The sequence below is a fragment of the Hemiscyllium ocellatum genome, chromosome 1 (assembly GCF_020745735.1).
Source record: "Hemiscyllium ocellatum isolate sHemOce1 chromosome 1, sHemOce1.pat.X.cur, whole genome shotgun sequence".
NCBI classification, from domain to species: Eukaryota; Metazoa; Chordata; class Chondrichthyes; order Orectolobiformes; family Hemiscylliidae; genus Hemiscyllium; species Hemiscyllium ocellatum.
Genome location: NC_083401.1, coordinates 149341848 through 149355211, shown reverse-complemented (window position 1 = coordinate 149355211; position 13364 = coordinate 149341848). Strand labels below are relative to the sequence as shown.

Here is a 13364-nt window from a genome sequence, read left to right as displayed (position 1 = left end):
ATTTTAAATCAACCACATGATGAAGGAGCAGTGCTCTGAAAGCTAGTGCTTCCAAATAAATCTGTTGGACTATAACCTGGTGTTGTATGATTTTGAACTTTGTACACCCCAGGCCAACACTGGCACTACCAAATCATGATTTAAACCTGCATTGAATTGCAGGCTTTGGTCAGCAGGTGGCACCATAGTATGTTTTCCTCACAAGACATTCCAAACATTTCTAAGAAACGTTTAGTTCTCATTTTGGCCTCTACGTTTGGGATTTTTAAAGTCCAAAATAAAGATTTCTCAGAAATGTAATAAATACTTTTAGTATATTATTTGAATCGGCTCTTAATGCCTGAATTGAATTATTTTTCTTGGAGGCCTCAGCTTTTGACAAAAGTCTGGGCTTGAAGCTGATACCTTCACTTGGAGCTGTAATCCTGCACTGCATTTGGATTTTATCACCTGAACATATGTACTGTTCATTGTTTCAAACAGTTTGTGTTTAAAAGAGTTTCAAGATTATTGGAAAAGAGCAAGGGGACACATTTCAAGAACTTTTCTGAAGTAATATTTACATTGAAAATTTAAAAGGTAAGTTAAATCAGCACATTGTCTCTGATGTGTGTGAGAGAAAAAAAATGATATTGTGGATTGCATACTAGTTGAAACTAGCAAGTACTCTGAGGGCAACAGATGCAAAAGTAGATTTGGAGTGGGTGGAGAAACAGTCAGATAAAGAGGCCTTTAGCTTCTTTAACTTGTCCTTGAAATAACTGAATGGAGGTAGGAGTGACAGGAGGTGAAAGATTAACAATTAACTGAATGATAGTTAAGCAAAAGAAAAAAAGGATAAAGAGCTTGCATGAATAGTTCAAAGGGAAAGAAGTATTAGTGGTGATAGGAGTGAGGGGTATGAAAACATTTTATATATTAGGAATATGGGGTTAGTGAATAGTAAGAATGACTGGGGAAGGGGATGTGAAACAAGGTTAGGATTGCATTTTCCTGACAGCTGTCAGTCCAGTGCCGGTAGTTCCTTTTCTCAGCATGCTAAGCCACATAACTTGTTGTTGCTCACCAGCACAGAAAGAAGGATTATGACACAAAAAAATTGAGGTAAGAGGAACAGCAATGACAAAGAGAGAAATAAAATCAGAGAATAAGAGAGAATTAACAACATGAAGGTGGTACGTAGGTAACAGGGAGACCAACAATTCCAATTTCATTGTATACAATTTCCCAGGGCAGTTCTAGTGGGGACAGTGGTTAGTGTCCCTGCCTCTAAGCCAGAAACTCTGTGTTCTTCTCCAAGTCTTGATGGCCATGGAAGATGTTTTCATAATGTGGTCAATGAGGTTGGTTATCAACTTGGAAGTTGTTTCAATAAGTCTATAGCAAATAGTAAGTGTGAGAAAGTCTCCTGGTCAACCATGTTTGATGTGGAACAGCCTATCAAATTATAGCCTCTGGTAACAGGCTAATGACCTGTTTCAGGAAAACTTACATATGTGAAGAGATGCTTATTATTTGTCTGCAATTAGGCATGAAAAAAATCTCTCAGGAGACTGACTCAAAATATGTTAAAATACTGCCTCAATACTTAAGCAGAGTTCTCACTAGTGTCCTAACCAATATTTAACCCCAGTCATATCATGAATGAATAGATTATCTCATCATGATTCTACAGCCGCTTGGTGCTTTGCAGAGCCAAATTGGCTGCTGTGCGTTCTAAATTACAACAGTAAGCACTATTTAAAAGTACTTAATTCAATGTAAAGAGCGATTGGAATATCCTGACAAAAGTCCCATGTTTGATCTCTATGTGCAGAATTAATGAACTTTGGCCAAAACAGTAGTCTATTCAAATTGACCTCTGAATTAAGAAGAGATTAATTAACAATGTCCTTATTCTGAAATGCTATTTAGTGACCAGTAATGCAAGATAAAATATGTTGGAATTGGTTAAGCATCATATTAGTTCAGCTGTGGTGTCCATGAATACTCACAGTCAAATGTGACTTGTGAAGGCTGCTTTCTGTAAGGTACCAGACAGTAAATTCCACTTGTACAACTGGAGGCAAGCAAGGAATTAACATATCCTTCTGATGAAGGGGATAGAATTAATGAGAGAAAAAAAATCTTTGCGTGTTTCCCTGGATTGGGTGAGTAGGTAGCAGGATTAGAGTGGTGCTGGAAGAGCTCAGCAGTTCGGACAGCATCCAAGGAGTAGGAAAATCGACGTTTCGGGCAAAAGCCCTTCATCAGGAATACAGGCAGAGTGCCTAAAGGGTGGAGAGGGCTTTTGCCCGAAATGTCGATTTCCTGCTCCTTGGATGCTGTCTGCATTGCTGTGCTTTTCCAGCACCACTCTAATCCAGACTCTGGTTTCCAGCATCTGCAGTCATTGTTTTTACCCTTTACTGAGTAGAGTAGGTAACAGCTTTGCTTTTGGCACCTGCCACTAGAGGATGCACAAGAGGCCAAGAGTGTTTAGGCTGACAACGGCTTCAAGCTGTAAATATATAGAACATGTACACTATTATTCAGAAGAACCAAAGAGTTCGACGTGGACATGATGGTACTGGTCCGAACACGTCTTGTACACCTATATGGAACTCCATTTCGAACCAATACCACTCCAGGTTTTACTGGTTATTATTGTTTTTGTTCTTCTACAATACTGACTGGTATTGTCACAAAGCAGAGCAAATGATGACCAAAATTAGAAGTGGACTCTGAGGATATCACTAATCTGCATATTTCTACCTCACAATGCATTGTAGCACAAATGTGTTGCCGACAAATCTTACTACTTCCTTTAAACTTTTTGATATCACAACTCAGCAGCAAGATATTTAACCGCGAATAGATATGCTGAGTACTGCCAAGTCTATAGCGGAAGTTTCATCATACGACCTCCCGTTTCTGAGCACTTTACACCCCTCCATCTCCAACACTTTTTCACTAACAAACTAAAGTGTTAAAAAATGCACCATTTTTGATTCTTTTGATTTCCGAATTCTTTCACAGCAGCGTGGAGAAAATTTATCTTTAACTCCTGAAGATTCCAAGATAGTTTCGCAAGGGTGACCACCTCCAGAACAGCGCACCAAGTCTCCATGTTGTATATAGAGGTTAAATGTGTACTGTAGTTTTCTCAGACTGTGAATTGGGTACCTTGTCCCTATCTCCGACAGATGGTGCTCTTTGGCTGCCTGAGTGTAACCGATTGAATGAGCAAAGAGGGGAAAAAAAAGCTGAGAGCATTAACTGAGCTGCTGTTCCACCCTCTTTTTGTGTGTGTGTGCGCGTGAGACTGTGAATCTGTGTCAGGGTTTGGAAGGATCACACAGATTAAATCCACTCTGGTTAGCAGCCGCTCTGCAAGGACCATCGGCAACGTGATCATGGCAGTCTCGGTGCACAACGGCAGTGCTCTTCCTCCGGCTCCTCGGACACGGAGCTCTCCTTCCAGATACCTGTGGCTTTGCATTTCCTTCGGGCTTTTCCTGCTGCCGTCCGCTTTGGCTGGGATCTCCCTGCACAGGGAGCGAACCGTGGGCACCAACGTGGGGAGACAGCAGCGCTTGGCTCGGGGTGAGCGGGCCGGATTGGCCGAGGGAGCTCGGGTGAAGAGGTCCTCTAGCCCGCAGCAGGAGCCGGCTCTCGTTAGCACTTCCTTCATCCTCAGAGGAGACGCTTCCCACAATCAGGCGATGGTGCACTGGACGGGGGAGAACAGCAGCGTAAGTCACCGCTTGGGGCTAAAGCTCGGCACTTTCCAAAACATGTGGAAACATTGTACTGATGTTAAAAAAAATGTATCGTTTGGACACAAGCTTCCGTCAGGGCTTGATACCAATAGAACGTGAACCCTTTTGTCCTGGGTTTGGGTTGAGTACATTTATAACAGCTGAAGATACATTTTAACAATTGTAACATTTAGTTGGAATCCCTCTGCACGCGATGACTCAGCCGGTATTAGCAGAAACTTCAAGAAATGCACACACACACACACACTTTTAAAGATGTATTTACACGGGAAAGGGCTACAACTGTAGAGAAAGAAGTGTCTGGAACTTTTTTTTGTTTGTGTTAAGAATTGTTTGGCCGAAGGACATTAGAGCGCGCGCGCGCCAGGGATAAGTTTGCGGCCTTTCGCCCTTCCCCGCTTTCCCATTGCTAACTGTAATCCTCTTCACTGTATCTGTACCTCAGCCAGCGGGACATCTGCTCTGCCTGCCATCTCTCCTTCTACCTTCCAACCAGCAGCTGCCAGTGTCACTTTTCAATCCGGAAAGCCGCTCCAGCCGCCTGGTGTGCAGAGCTATCAGGCTGTGCTACACGTGGTCACGGCGTGTTGACAGATATTTACATCTGGCAGAGAGCACCACCTTTATTTTGTGTGTGCAGCACCCGTCAGAGATGTTCACTATCTTTTGCGTCCATTTGTAGGGGTTTGGTAAATTTCTGCAAGATTGAACATTATTGTTTGGTTAGACACAAAAGGAATAACTGGAAACAATGAATGCAATCCAGGGCTATGATGTGCAGCACCATTCTTTGCTCTTACTTTTTCCTCTCCTGCCTAGAAGATGGTGACTCTTCTGATTTTTAAGGACCGTATTGTATTGGAGTCTCTCAGTTTCTTTACCTGTGAGACTGCAGGCCATTTGCTGTTATAGGTACAGAGTGGTGCTGGTGAGTTTTTCACACTGGGTCATCTTCTGTATTATCCTCTCATCCATATGTTCGCACTTTCCAGCAGATGTCACTTAAAAAATGTGAATGATGAATGGAAACCCTGACTTATTTTCCTCTTTTCTAACACAGCAATGATGAGCCTATTATTAGTAATCCCCACTTCTATCCTGACAAAACAGGAATCTAACCTAGGGCCGAGATATACTCTGTTGGCTTGTGCCTTTAGTTTGTTGGCAATTGAGAAGTAGAATTCCATTGACTATTTCTAAAGCTCCTCTGACTGTCCTGCACACCTATGACAGGGATATGAATCCAGACACTTTGGTTTACACTATCTGTAGTTGATCTTGCATTGTTCCATACTACACTCTAGCTACAGGGAGAAAGTGAGGACTGCAGATGCTGGAGATTAGAGTCAAGACTGTGGTGCTGGAAAAGCACAGCCGGTCAGGCAGCATCCAAGGCAGCAGGAGAATTGAAGTTTCAGGCATAAGCCCGTCATCAGCATTCGCTTATACCCAAGTGGCATCAGCCCATTCCTGATGAAGGGCTTATGCCCCGAACATTGACTCTCCTGCTCTTCGGATGCTGTCTAACCAGCTGTGCTTTTCCAACACAACACTTCCGACTACAATCTAGCTACATAAAAGTCTTAGGATGTAGCTGAAATTGAATAAAAATTGTTCATTTGCCATTCCTCTACCAAGGACCCTATGACCATTCTCAGTGTTTGTCAACCTGAAACTGTCAACACTTTGTGAGGTAAGAGATTACTTCATTGATATCAACATTCCATGACTAATCGTGTTCTCTACTCTGGCGTTATGGTAACAGGATTCAGCATTTGACTTCACATCACTAAATACCAAGTGATGTGTAATTTTTGTCGAGGAAATCACAGAGCCTCAAAATCCGAAGCAGCTTTGTTGTAATGGTGTCATATTTCAGTATTGGTAGCCATTTACCTATAGAAAGGATTTGGAATTACAATATTGCTTTTAATGATTTTCTTTAAACGAAATGCATCATAATAAGGCTAAAATGCCTCCAGGATTAAAGAAGGTTAGTGTGCTAGCTTTTAAAAATCCTGTGGCTAAACAAACAACCTACTAGCTTGTGCAGATAGTTGTAAAACATCTTTTATATTGGAGAGTCATTTGCGGCCTGTCTTAATGTCAGCACAGGGAGAAGGTAGAGCTTGGAACACAGGTTGGCTCAGAGGCTGTGAAAACTATCAGGTTTGTTAAGGAGAGAGCTGTTCATGAGGCAAAGTGTTTAGAAGAACGTTTAGTAGGAATTATTTTGTTTACACCAAAGTAATTTCTGAAGAAGGGCTTATGCCCGAAACGTCGATTCTCCTGCTCCTTGGATGCTGCCTGACCTGCTGCGCTTTTCCAGTAACATATTTTCAGCTCTGATCTCCAGCATCTGCAGTCCTCACTTTCTCCCACCAAAGTAATCAACCCATGAATGAGAACTTGTTTGATGAGTACATTGTATTATTACATGAAGGTGGGTTGAATGAATTGAATGAAGTGAGTTTGGCTACAATAATACATGTTTGAAATATTGATACCATTAATAAATTAGATACTTGGTTTTGCATTTGGCCTCATCACACAAAAACCTTTGCTTGAACGACCTTTGTAAAGATTCAAGAATTGAAGGATGTGACTATATGGTTTAGACATAGAATAGTCCTGGGAAATTATTCACAGCAGAATTGAATTTGCAGCTGTTGGTCATTTGAAATGAACTTTGTTGAAAAGTGAATTCCTTTGAGTGTGAGCGGAGCTAAAAGTTAGGATAGTGGAGAAGGCATTTGGTATTCTTGCCTTTATTGGTCAATTCATTGAGTAGAAACATTGGGAGGTCATGTTGCAGCTGTACAAGACATTGGTTAGGCCACTATTGGAATACTGCATGCAATTCTGGTCTCCTTGCTGTAGGAGAAAGTGAGGACTGCAGATGCTGGAGATTAGAGTCAAAAAGTGTGGTGCTGCAAAAACACAACAGGTCAGGTAGCATCCAAGGAGTAGGAAAATCAATGTTTCAGGCATAAGCCCTTCATTGGGGAATTCTCCTTGCTATAGGAAGGATGTTGTGAAACTTGAAAGGGTTCAGAAAAAATTTACAAGGATGTTGCCAGGGCTGGAGGGTTTGAGCTATTGGGAGAGGCTGAATAGACTGGGGCTATTTTCCCAGGAGCACCGGAGGCTGAAAGGTGACCTTTTAGAGGTTTATAAAATCATGAGGGGCTTGGATAAGGTAAAAGGACAAAAGGACAAAGTCTTTTCCCTAGGGTGGGAGAATCCAAAACTAGAGGGTATTATGTTAGGATGAGAAGGGAACCTTTTCCTGCAGAAAGTGGTGTTTGTATGGAATGAGCTGCCAGAAGAAGTGGTGGAGGTTGGTACAATTACAACATTTAAAAGGCATCTGAACAGGAGAGATTTCGAGGGATTTGGGCAAAATGCTGGCAAATGGGACTAAATTAATTTAGGATATAGATACTTGAGTAGAGAAGTTGTGAAGTTATTTCGCAAGTTTACAGGACATTGGTGATGCTGCATTGAGTGTATTGTGTCCAATTTTAGTCACTTTGCTATAGGAAGGATGTTATTAAACTAGAAAGAATGCAAAAGAAATTTAGAAGGATGTTGCCAGAGCTCAAGGGTCTGAATTATAGGGAGAGATTGGACAAACTAGAATTTTATACATTAGACTGTAGGAGACTGAGGGGGGATTTTAGAGAAGTGCATGAGATCATGAGAGGCATGCACTCTTTTTTTTCCCCCAGGTTTGGGAAATCAACGACTAGAGTTTAAGGTTAGAGGGGAAAGAATAAAATGAAGCCTGAGGGACAACAGTTATTTACACATAGGATGATGGGCATGTGGAATGAGCTGCCAGCAGAAGTGCTTGAGGCGGGTACATTAACAACATTTTAAAAGGCATTTGGACAAATGTATGGATAGGAAAAGTTTATAAGGATATGGGCCAAGTGCAGGGAAATGGGTCAGCATTTGATGGACATTTGGGTCAGCATGGACCAGTTTGGGCCAAAGGATCTGTTTCCGTGCTGTACATCTCTATTACTCTAAATGAGCCAGTATCCTCATTCAGTACCCTTGTGGACTGAAGGTATGTAATTTTCTAATGAAGGGTGTATGTTAACTGTTCCATTAATTTATTTCCACTTTCTTTTTTGATACATGGTTTCTGACTAAGACAGGTCGCTCCAGTGCCTTGTCTAACTCTTCGTCCTTCACATAGCAGCCAAAATAGACTAGATATTTTCCAATCAACCTGTTCTGAGATGTTCTTACACACGTGAAGGAGGTGTACTTGAACTCAGTCCTCCTGTATTGGAAGTAGGGACTATCCCACTGCACTGCAAGAGCCTTTCAAGCACTTGTAAAGACTCACCTGAATCAGGATCACATCAGCTGCTGAATTTAAGACATTGCTAAATAACCTGCATAGATGAGTTACAATACACACATCTGAGGTAGGTGGGAAGGACACTATTATTGCATCACAAGAGCCTTCCTGTCACAAGCTTTTGTTTTATAATTTCCTAACCAACCTGTTCAGAGATACATTCGTGGAGCAGGTGGGACTTTGAATACAGAGGTAGGAACACTACCACTTGTCACAGGCGCTGTCTTGTTACAGGCTGTATTTCTTTCTCCCAATCAACCTGCAGAGATGTTATTATGTACTTATGCAGCAGTTCAGATTTGAACCCAGGCCTTCTAGCTCAGGGATAAGGAGACTACCTCTGTGCTACAAGAGTTGTAGGAAAGGGGGATCAACTGAGTCCTATTCATTTTTTACCAGCATCTATGTGCAAACATTTTGTATAAGTTACTTGCTGAAAGCAATCTGGAGTGAGACTCCTGTTGATTTTTGCTTCTCCTTAGTCTGGACTGCTAAGAAATTGTATGTTTATTACTAACCTGTTTAACATTGATCTGGATTTGTCAGTGTTGGACTGGGGTGGATAAGCTTAAAAATCACACAACACCAGATTATAGTACAACGGGTATATTTGGAAGTACAGGTTTTCGGAGCGCTGCACCTTCATCAGGTAGCTAGTAGGGCAGGATCATAGGATACAGAATTTATAGTAAAAGATCAAAGTGTCATACAACTGATGCGATCTTTTACTACAAATTCTGTCCTATGAGCCAGCCCCGTGAGCTACCTGACGAAGGAGCAGCTCTCTGAAAGGTTGCATTTCCAAATAAACCAGTTGGACTATAATTTCTGATTGTGTGATTTTTAAATCCGTTTAACATTAGCTAACTTTGCAAACTGGATATCCAAACTTAAGACTTTCTTGCTATTCATGGCTGAGTTACAATAACAAAAACAGATTGCAATGATATGGTACCTTTTAATGTGATAAAAAGCCTGAGTTGCTTAAGAGGAGAGTTACAGTCCTCATACTGTAGCACATAAGAAAATACTTGGGCAGCTGATTAGATCTTTGGTGTTATGAAGGTGTAAGACAGTTGAAAGCTAGCAAGGACTTAGAGTGGCACAGAGAGTCTGGAACAAGGTAACCATGTAATGCTTGGTCAGAACAGCTGGCACTGGCTGGGTTGCTATGAGACAAAAATAAATTCAAATTGGGCCAATCAGTTTAAATTATGCCCAAGATACCAAACTCCAATCAAATTTGAATTTGGTACTTTGACAATATTAAAACCAATGAAGCAATCTGATGTTTTGGAGTATAAAACCGAAAAAAATTGAACAGTTGAGAAAGAACTACTAAAAGGCTAGCAGATGTAGGCTGCTAGTAAGAACTCTGAGAGGTACCTGTCTGCAGAAGGGGTTTGCACAGAAAAAGCATCGACACCGACCTGGAGAGCAAATCTACAGAGGAAGATACAAAGAGAAGATTCAACTGCTGGCTAGTTTTGAAATTTAAAATTTTCTATTTATTTTAATCAGGTAGTTTTATTGGACCAGTATTGATAGATTAGAGAAAAGAGTTGTAAATATTAGTTAGTTAATTATTCTCTGTTGGACTTTAAAAAGATAAAGTTGTTAATTTTTATGTTAAGTAGTGATTTTTGAGATAGTTCTTTGCCAATTGAATTTTCAGAGATTACGGCATGAGGTAAATCTTTTCTGTGTTGCTGGTTTAAATTAGCAAAGGGGGTTAACCCCTGTGTTGTAACAGTTTGATAGCTGTCATCTGAGATTTGAACAGGTATAGACAGAATTGAAAATATTTGGGGTACAAAAAGCCCAGTAGATTTAAACACTTGCAGATCAATGTCCTGAATCTTTAAATAAAATGTAGGTGAGACAATTTGTTTAATTTTGTTGATCTGTGGCGAATTAAATTAAAAGTGAAAGAAACGGCTCTTAAAATTGCGGGTTAAAATCCTCATGCTGTAGTCTGTGAAAATTCAAGAAGCAAAGAACTATCCCAAAAGTCACTATTTAAAGTAAAAATAAACAACTTTATTTTTTTAAAAGTCTAATAGAGAATACCAGCCAGCTGTCAAATCTTCTCTCTGTATCTTCCTCTGTAGATTTATTCGGTGTCAATGCTTTTTCTGTGCAAACTCCTTCCCCAGGCAGGTACCTTTCAGAGAGTTCTTACTAGCAGCCTACATATGTTGGTCTTTTGGCAATTCTTCCTCAAATGTTCAATTTTTTTTTTGGTTTTATACCCCAAAACATTTGACCGTTTCATTGTATTTAATATTGTCAAAATACCAAATTCAAACTTAATTGGAGTTTGGTATCTTGGGGCATAATTTAAACTGATTGGTCCAATTTGAATTTGTTTTTGTCTCCTAGTACCCCAGCCAGTGCTAACTGTTCTGACCAAGCGTTGCATTGTTACCTTGTTCCGGACTCTCTGTGCCTCTCTAAGTCCTTGCTAGTTTTCAACTTGTTTAAAGGCACAGTACCCCTTACACCTTTGTAACATTGGTCAGTGAAATAGATTTTATGGAGCATCAAGGAGATAAAAAAGGAAGAGTAGTAGAAAGGTGGTTGGAGGAAATTCCAGAGCTTGTAGCTTTCACAGTTAAAGATAGTGACCCAGTAGTTGTATAATTAAAATCTGCTATTTACAAGTGGTCAGAATTGGAGTGCAGATATCTTGATGAAGGGATATGGTTGAATGAATTGAGGTGAATATAGACATAAGGATGGGTGAGACCCTGTTTATCAAAAAAAATTCCAAAATCAAGGCGGATGTTATTAATGTTCTTTCTTAAGAACTGGCTCAGTCACCATCAAAAATTGCCATAATTACCCCAGCAATTACCTTTGCCTCAAAAAGTCAATCCTCAACCCCTCAGTCCTTGAAACTATTAGTTCAACTCCAAGCTCCAGTTACTCTCAAAGTCCTCAAATGTGTTTTATGTGTTGGACCATATGAATTTCAGACTTAAGATTTTTAAAAAATTTGTCAAGGCAGATTTTGCTGTCATGCCAACAAGATAATCGATAAGGTGTAATCTTCTGACATCATGCTGTTGGCAGTGAGACTTGCCTGACAAGTGAAGATAGCAAATTCAGGAGGGTAATGTGGGGAATTTCCATCTATTTGATCCATTATTTTTAAAAAAGTCCCTCTCTGCCTGTCATTTCACAATAACCGCTATGTCTCTGCTCCTGTTTAAAATTATAATAATGAATATAACTATAATCAAAAAGAAAAGGCAGATATACGATATTCCATAAACCATCCTGACACTTTGGGTTCTGAAGAAGGATCACTTAATCTGAAACATAAACTCTGATTTCTCTCAAGAGGTGCTGCCAGGCCAGCTGATTTTTTTTCCAGCAACTTCTGGTTTTGTTTCTGACTCTTTAGGTGTTGCTCAAGTTCTAGGTTTGTCATATGAACATGTTTGTACCTATCTTTCTTATGAGAGTCCCTCCACCTCCTTTCTCTCTGCTTTTATCCTGTTCCTAACAGATACCACAACAGCGTTCTCTTTCTACACATCAAATGTACACCATCTGTCTTAGACAGAATGACAACTGACACAGACATAAACGTTAAGTTGATTACTATTGCTGTTTTGGCATATCTCACTGTTGTTCCTATTTCTATTATAGCACTGTTTTAATATTACTCTTTATTTTTGGAGTAATTGAAAGCAGCAAAACAGTAACCTGTTTTTCCTCCCTTATGTTTGATTATTTTTCCAAATTGAAAATATTCATTGTTGTTACAGACACAAGGTGATTTCAAACAATTAGAGATTGATTAATTGGAAATCTTTCCATGTTTTTCAAAAAATGTACACTTTTATGAGGTATATTAAATGTTGATGTCAAGCAGGTAAATGCACTTTGTATGACCTGTGCTTGTGACAGCAGTGAGGCGTAACCATTTTTCTAATGTAGCTGGTATTCTTTACAAGAGGGAAATATCATCTAGTCTCATTCTTTGGGAAGTGCTTTTCAGACAATCATACTAAATGCAGTTATTTGGTCATGTATTTAATATATTAAAGTATAACATGTCAATTTAGTCAAAAATATTAATAAATTATATTTATTTACTAAACGCTTGCAGCATAATTTTCAAATACTCTCCTATCGATGAAAATGTTCAAAAACTGTTTAATATAGACACAATGTAAATTTGCCAGTTCCCGTTGTGAAGATTCTGTGGCTTTAAGATGTTTAGTCATAGAGATGTACAGCACGGACAAGTTGGACCGAAGGGTCTGTTTCCATGCCGACCAGATATCCCAACCCAAACTAGTCCCACCTGCCAGCACCTGATTCATATCCTTCTAAACCCTTCCAATTCATATCCCCTTTGTCCTTTTTTTATGAAAAAAGGTTGAGACAGAGGTAGCAAGCAGTCTGGTCAAAGTCAATAGGGTAAACATCTTATGAGGCCTTGGAGCATTTCTCCTTCTTTTTCCCTCTCATGGCTTTCCCTTTTACCTGAGGTAAACTATCATTACTATCTTCAATGAGATATCCTTTCCCCTACCTTCTATCCGTCACAGATTGAAATTGATGTCAAAGAATCCCGAGAGTGTAGACATGGGGCATTTGGCTCATTGAGTTCCCACCAACCCTCCAAAGAGCATACCACCCAGATCCACATTCCCCCTACTCTCTGCTTGTCACACATTTCCCATGGCTAACCCACCCAGCCTGTACATCTCTAGATAATATGGGCAATTTAGCATGGCCAATCCACCTAACTTGCACATCTTTGGACTGTGGAAGGAAATTGAATCATCTGGAAGAAACTCATGCATACATGGAGAAAACATACAAACTCCACACAGAACCTGGACCCCTGTCTCTTTGACACAGCAGTGCTAACCATTGAGCCACCATGTCGATGGAAGCCAAACTTCAATTTATGAACTGCTCATAATCATCTGCCATTTCCATTGTTAATCTTACAGTCCTAACTCTCTATTTCTCCTTTCTTCTGCTAGGGCTATTCTTTCCTATTCTTTTTCCTTTGCCTTTTATCATAATTCAAACTGTTTCCTTTCTCTTTCTATTTTTTTTTTGTTCTGCCAGGGCTATTCTTTCTTTTTCTTTTTGCCTCTAGTACAAGTTGCTTCATTTACAATTGAAGCTTAGCAATCGCTAATGATTCTGATTCCTGGCAATGGCAAATGTACAGCTATTGCTGCAATTGTTTACCCTTT

At 40.0% G+C, this 13364-nt stretch overlaps 1 protein-coding gene across 1 annotated transcript in view; it reads left to right on the top strand.

The window, feature by feature from the left end:
* Window positions 1-3347: 3347 nt before the first annotated feature.
* The window catches only part of sorcs2 (sortilin-related VPS10 domain containing receptor 2), a 613114-nt gene continuing 603097 nt past the window's right edge, over window positions 3348-13364 (top strand). The window contains exon 1 of the mRNA XM_060832699.1: window positions 3348-3734. Within this exon, the coding sequence (XP_060688682.1) occupies window positions 3396-3734 (339 nt within the window). The 5' untranslated portion in view covers window positions 3348-3395. The remainder of the gene's footprint in view (window positions 3735-13364) is intronic.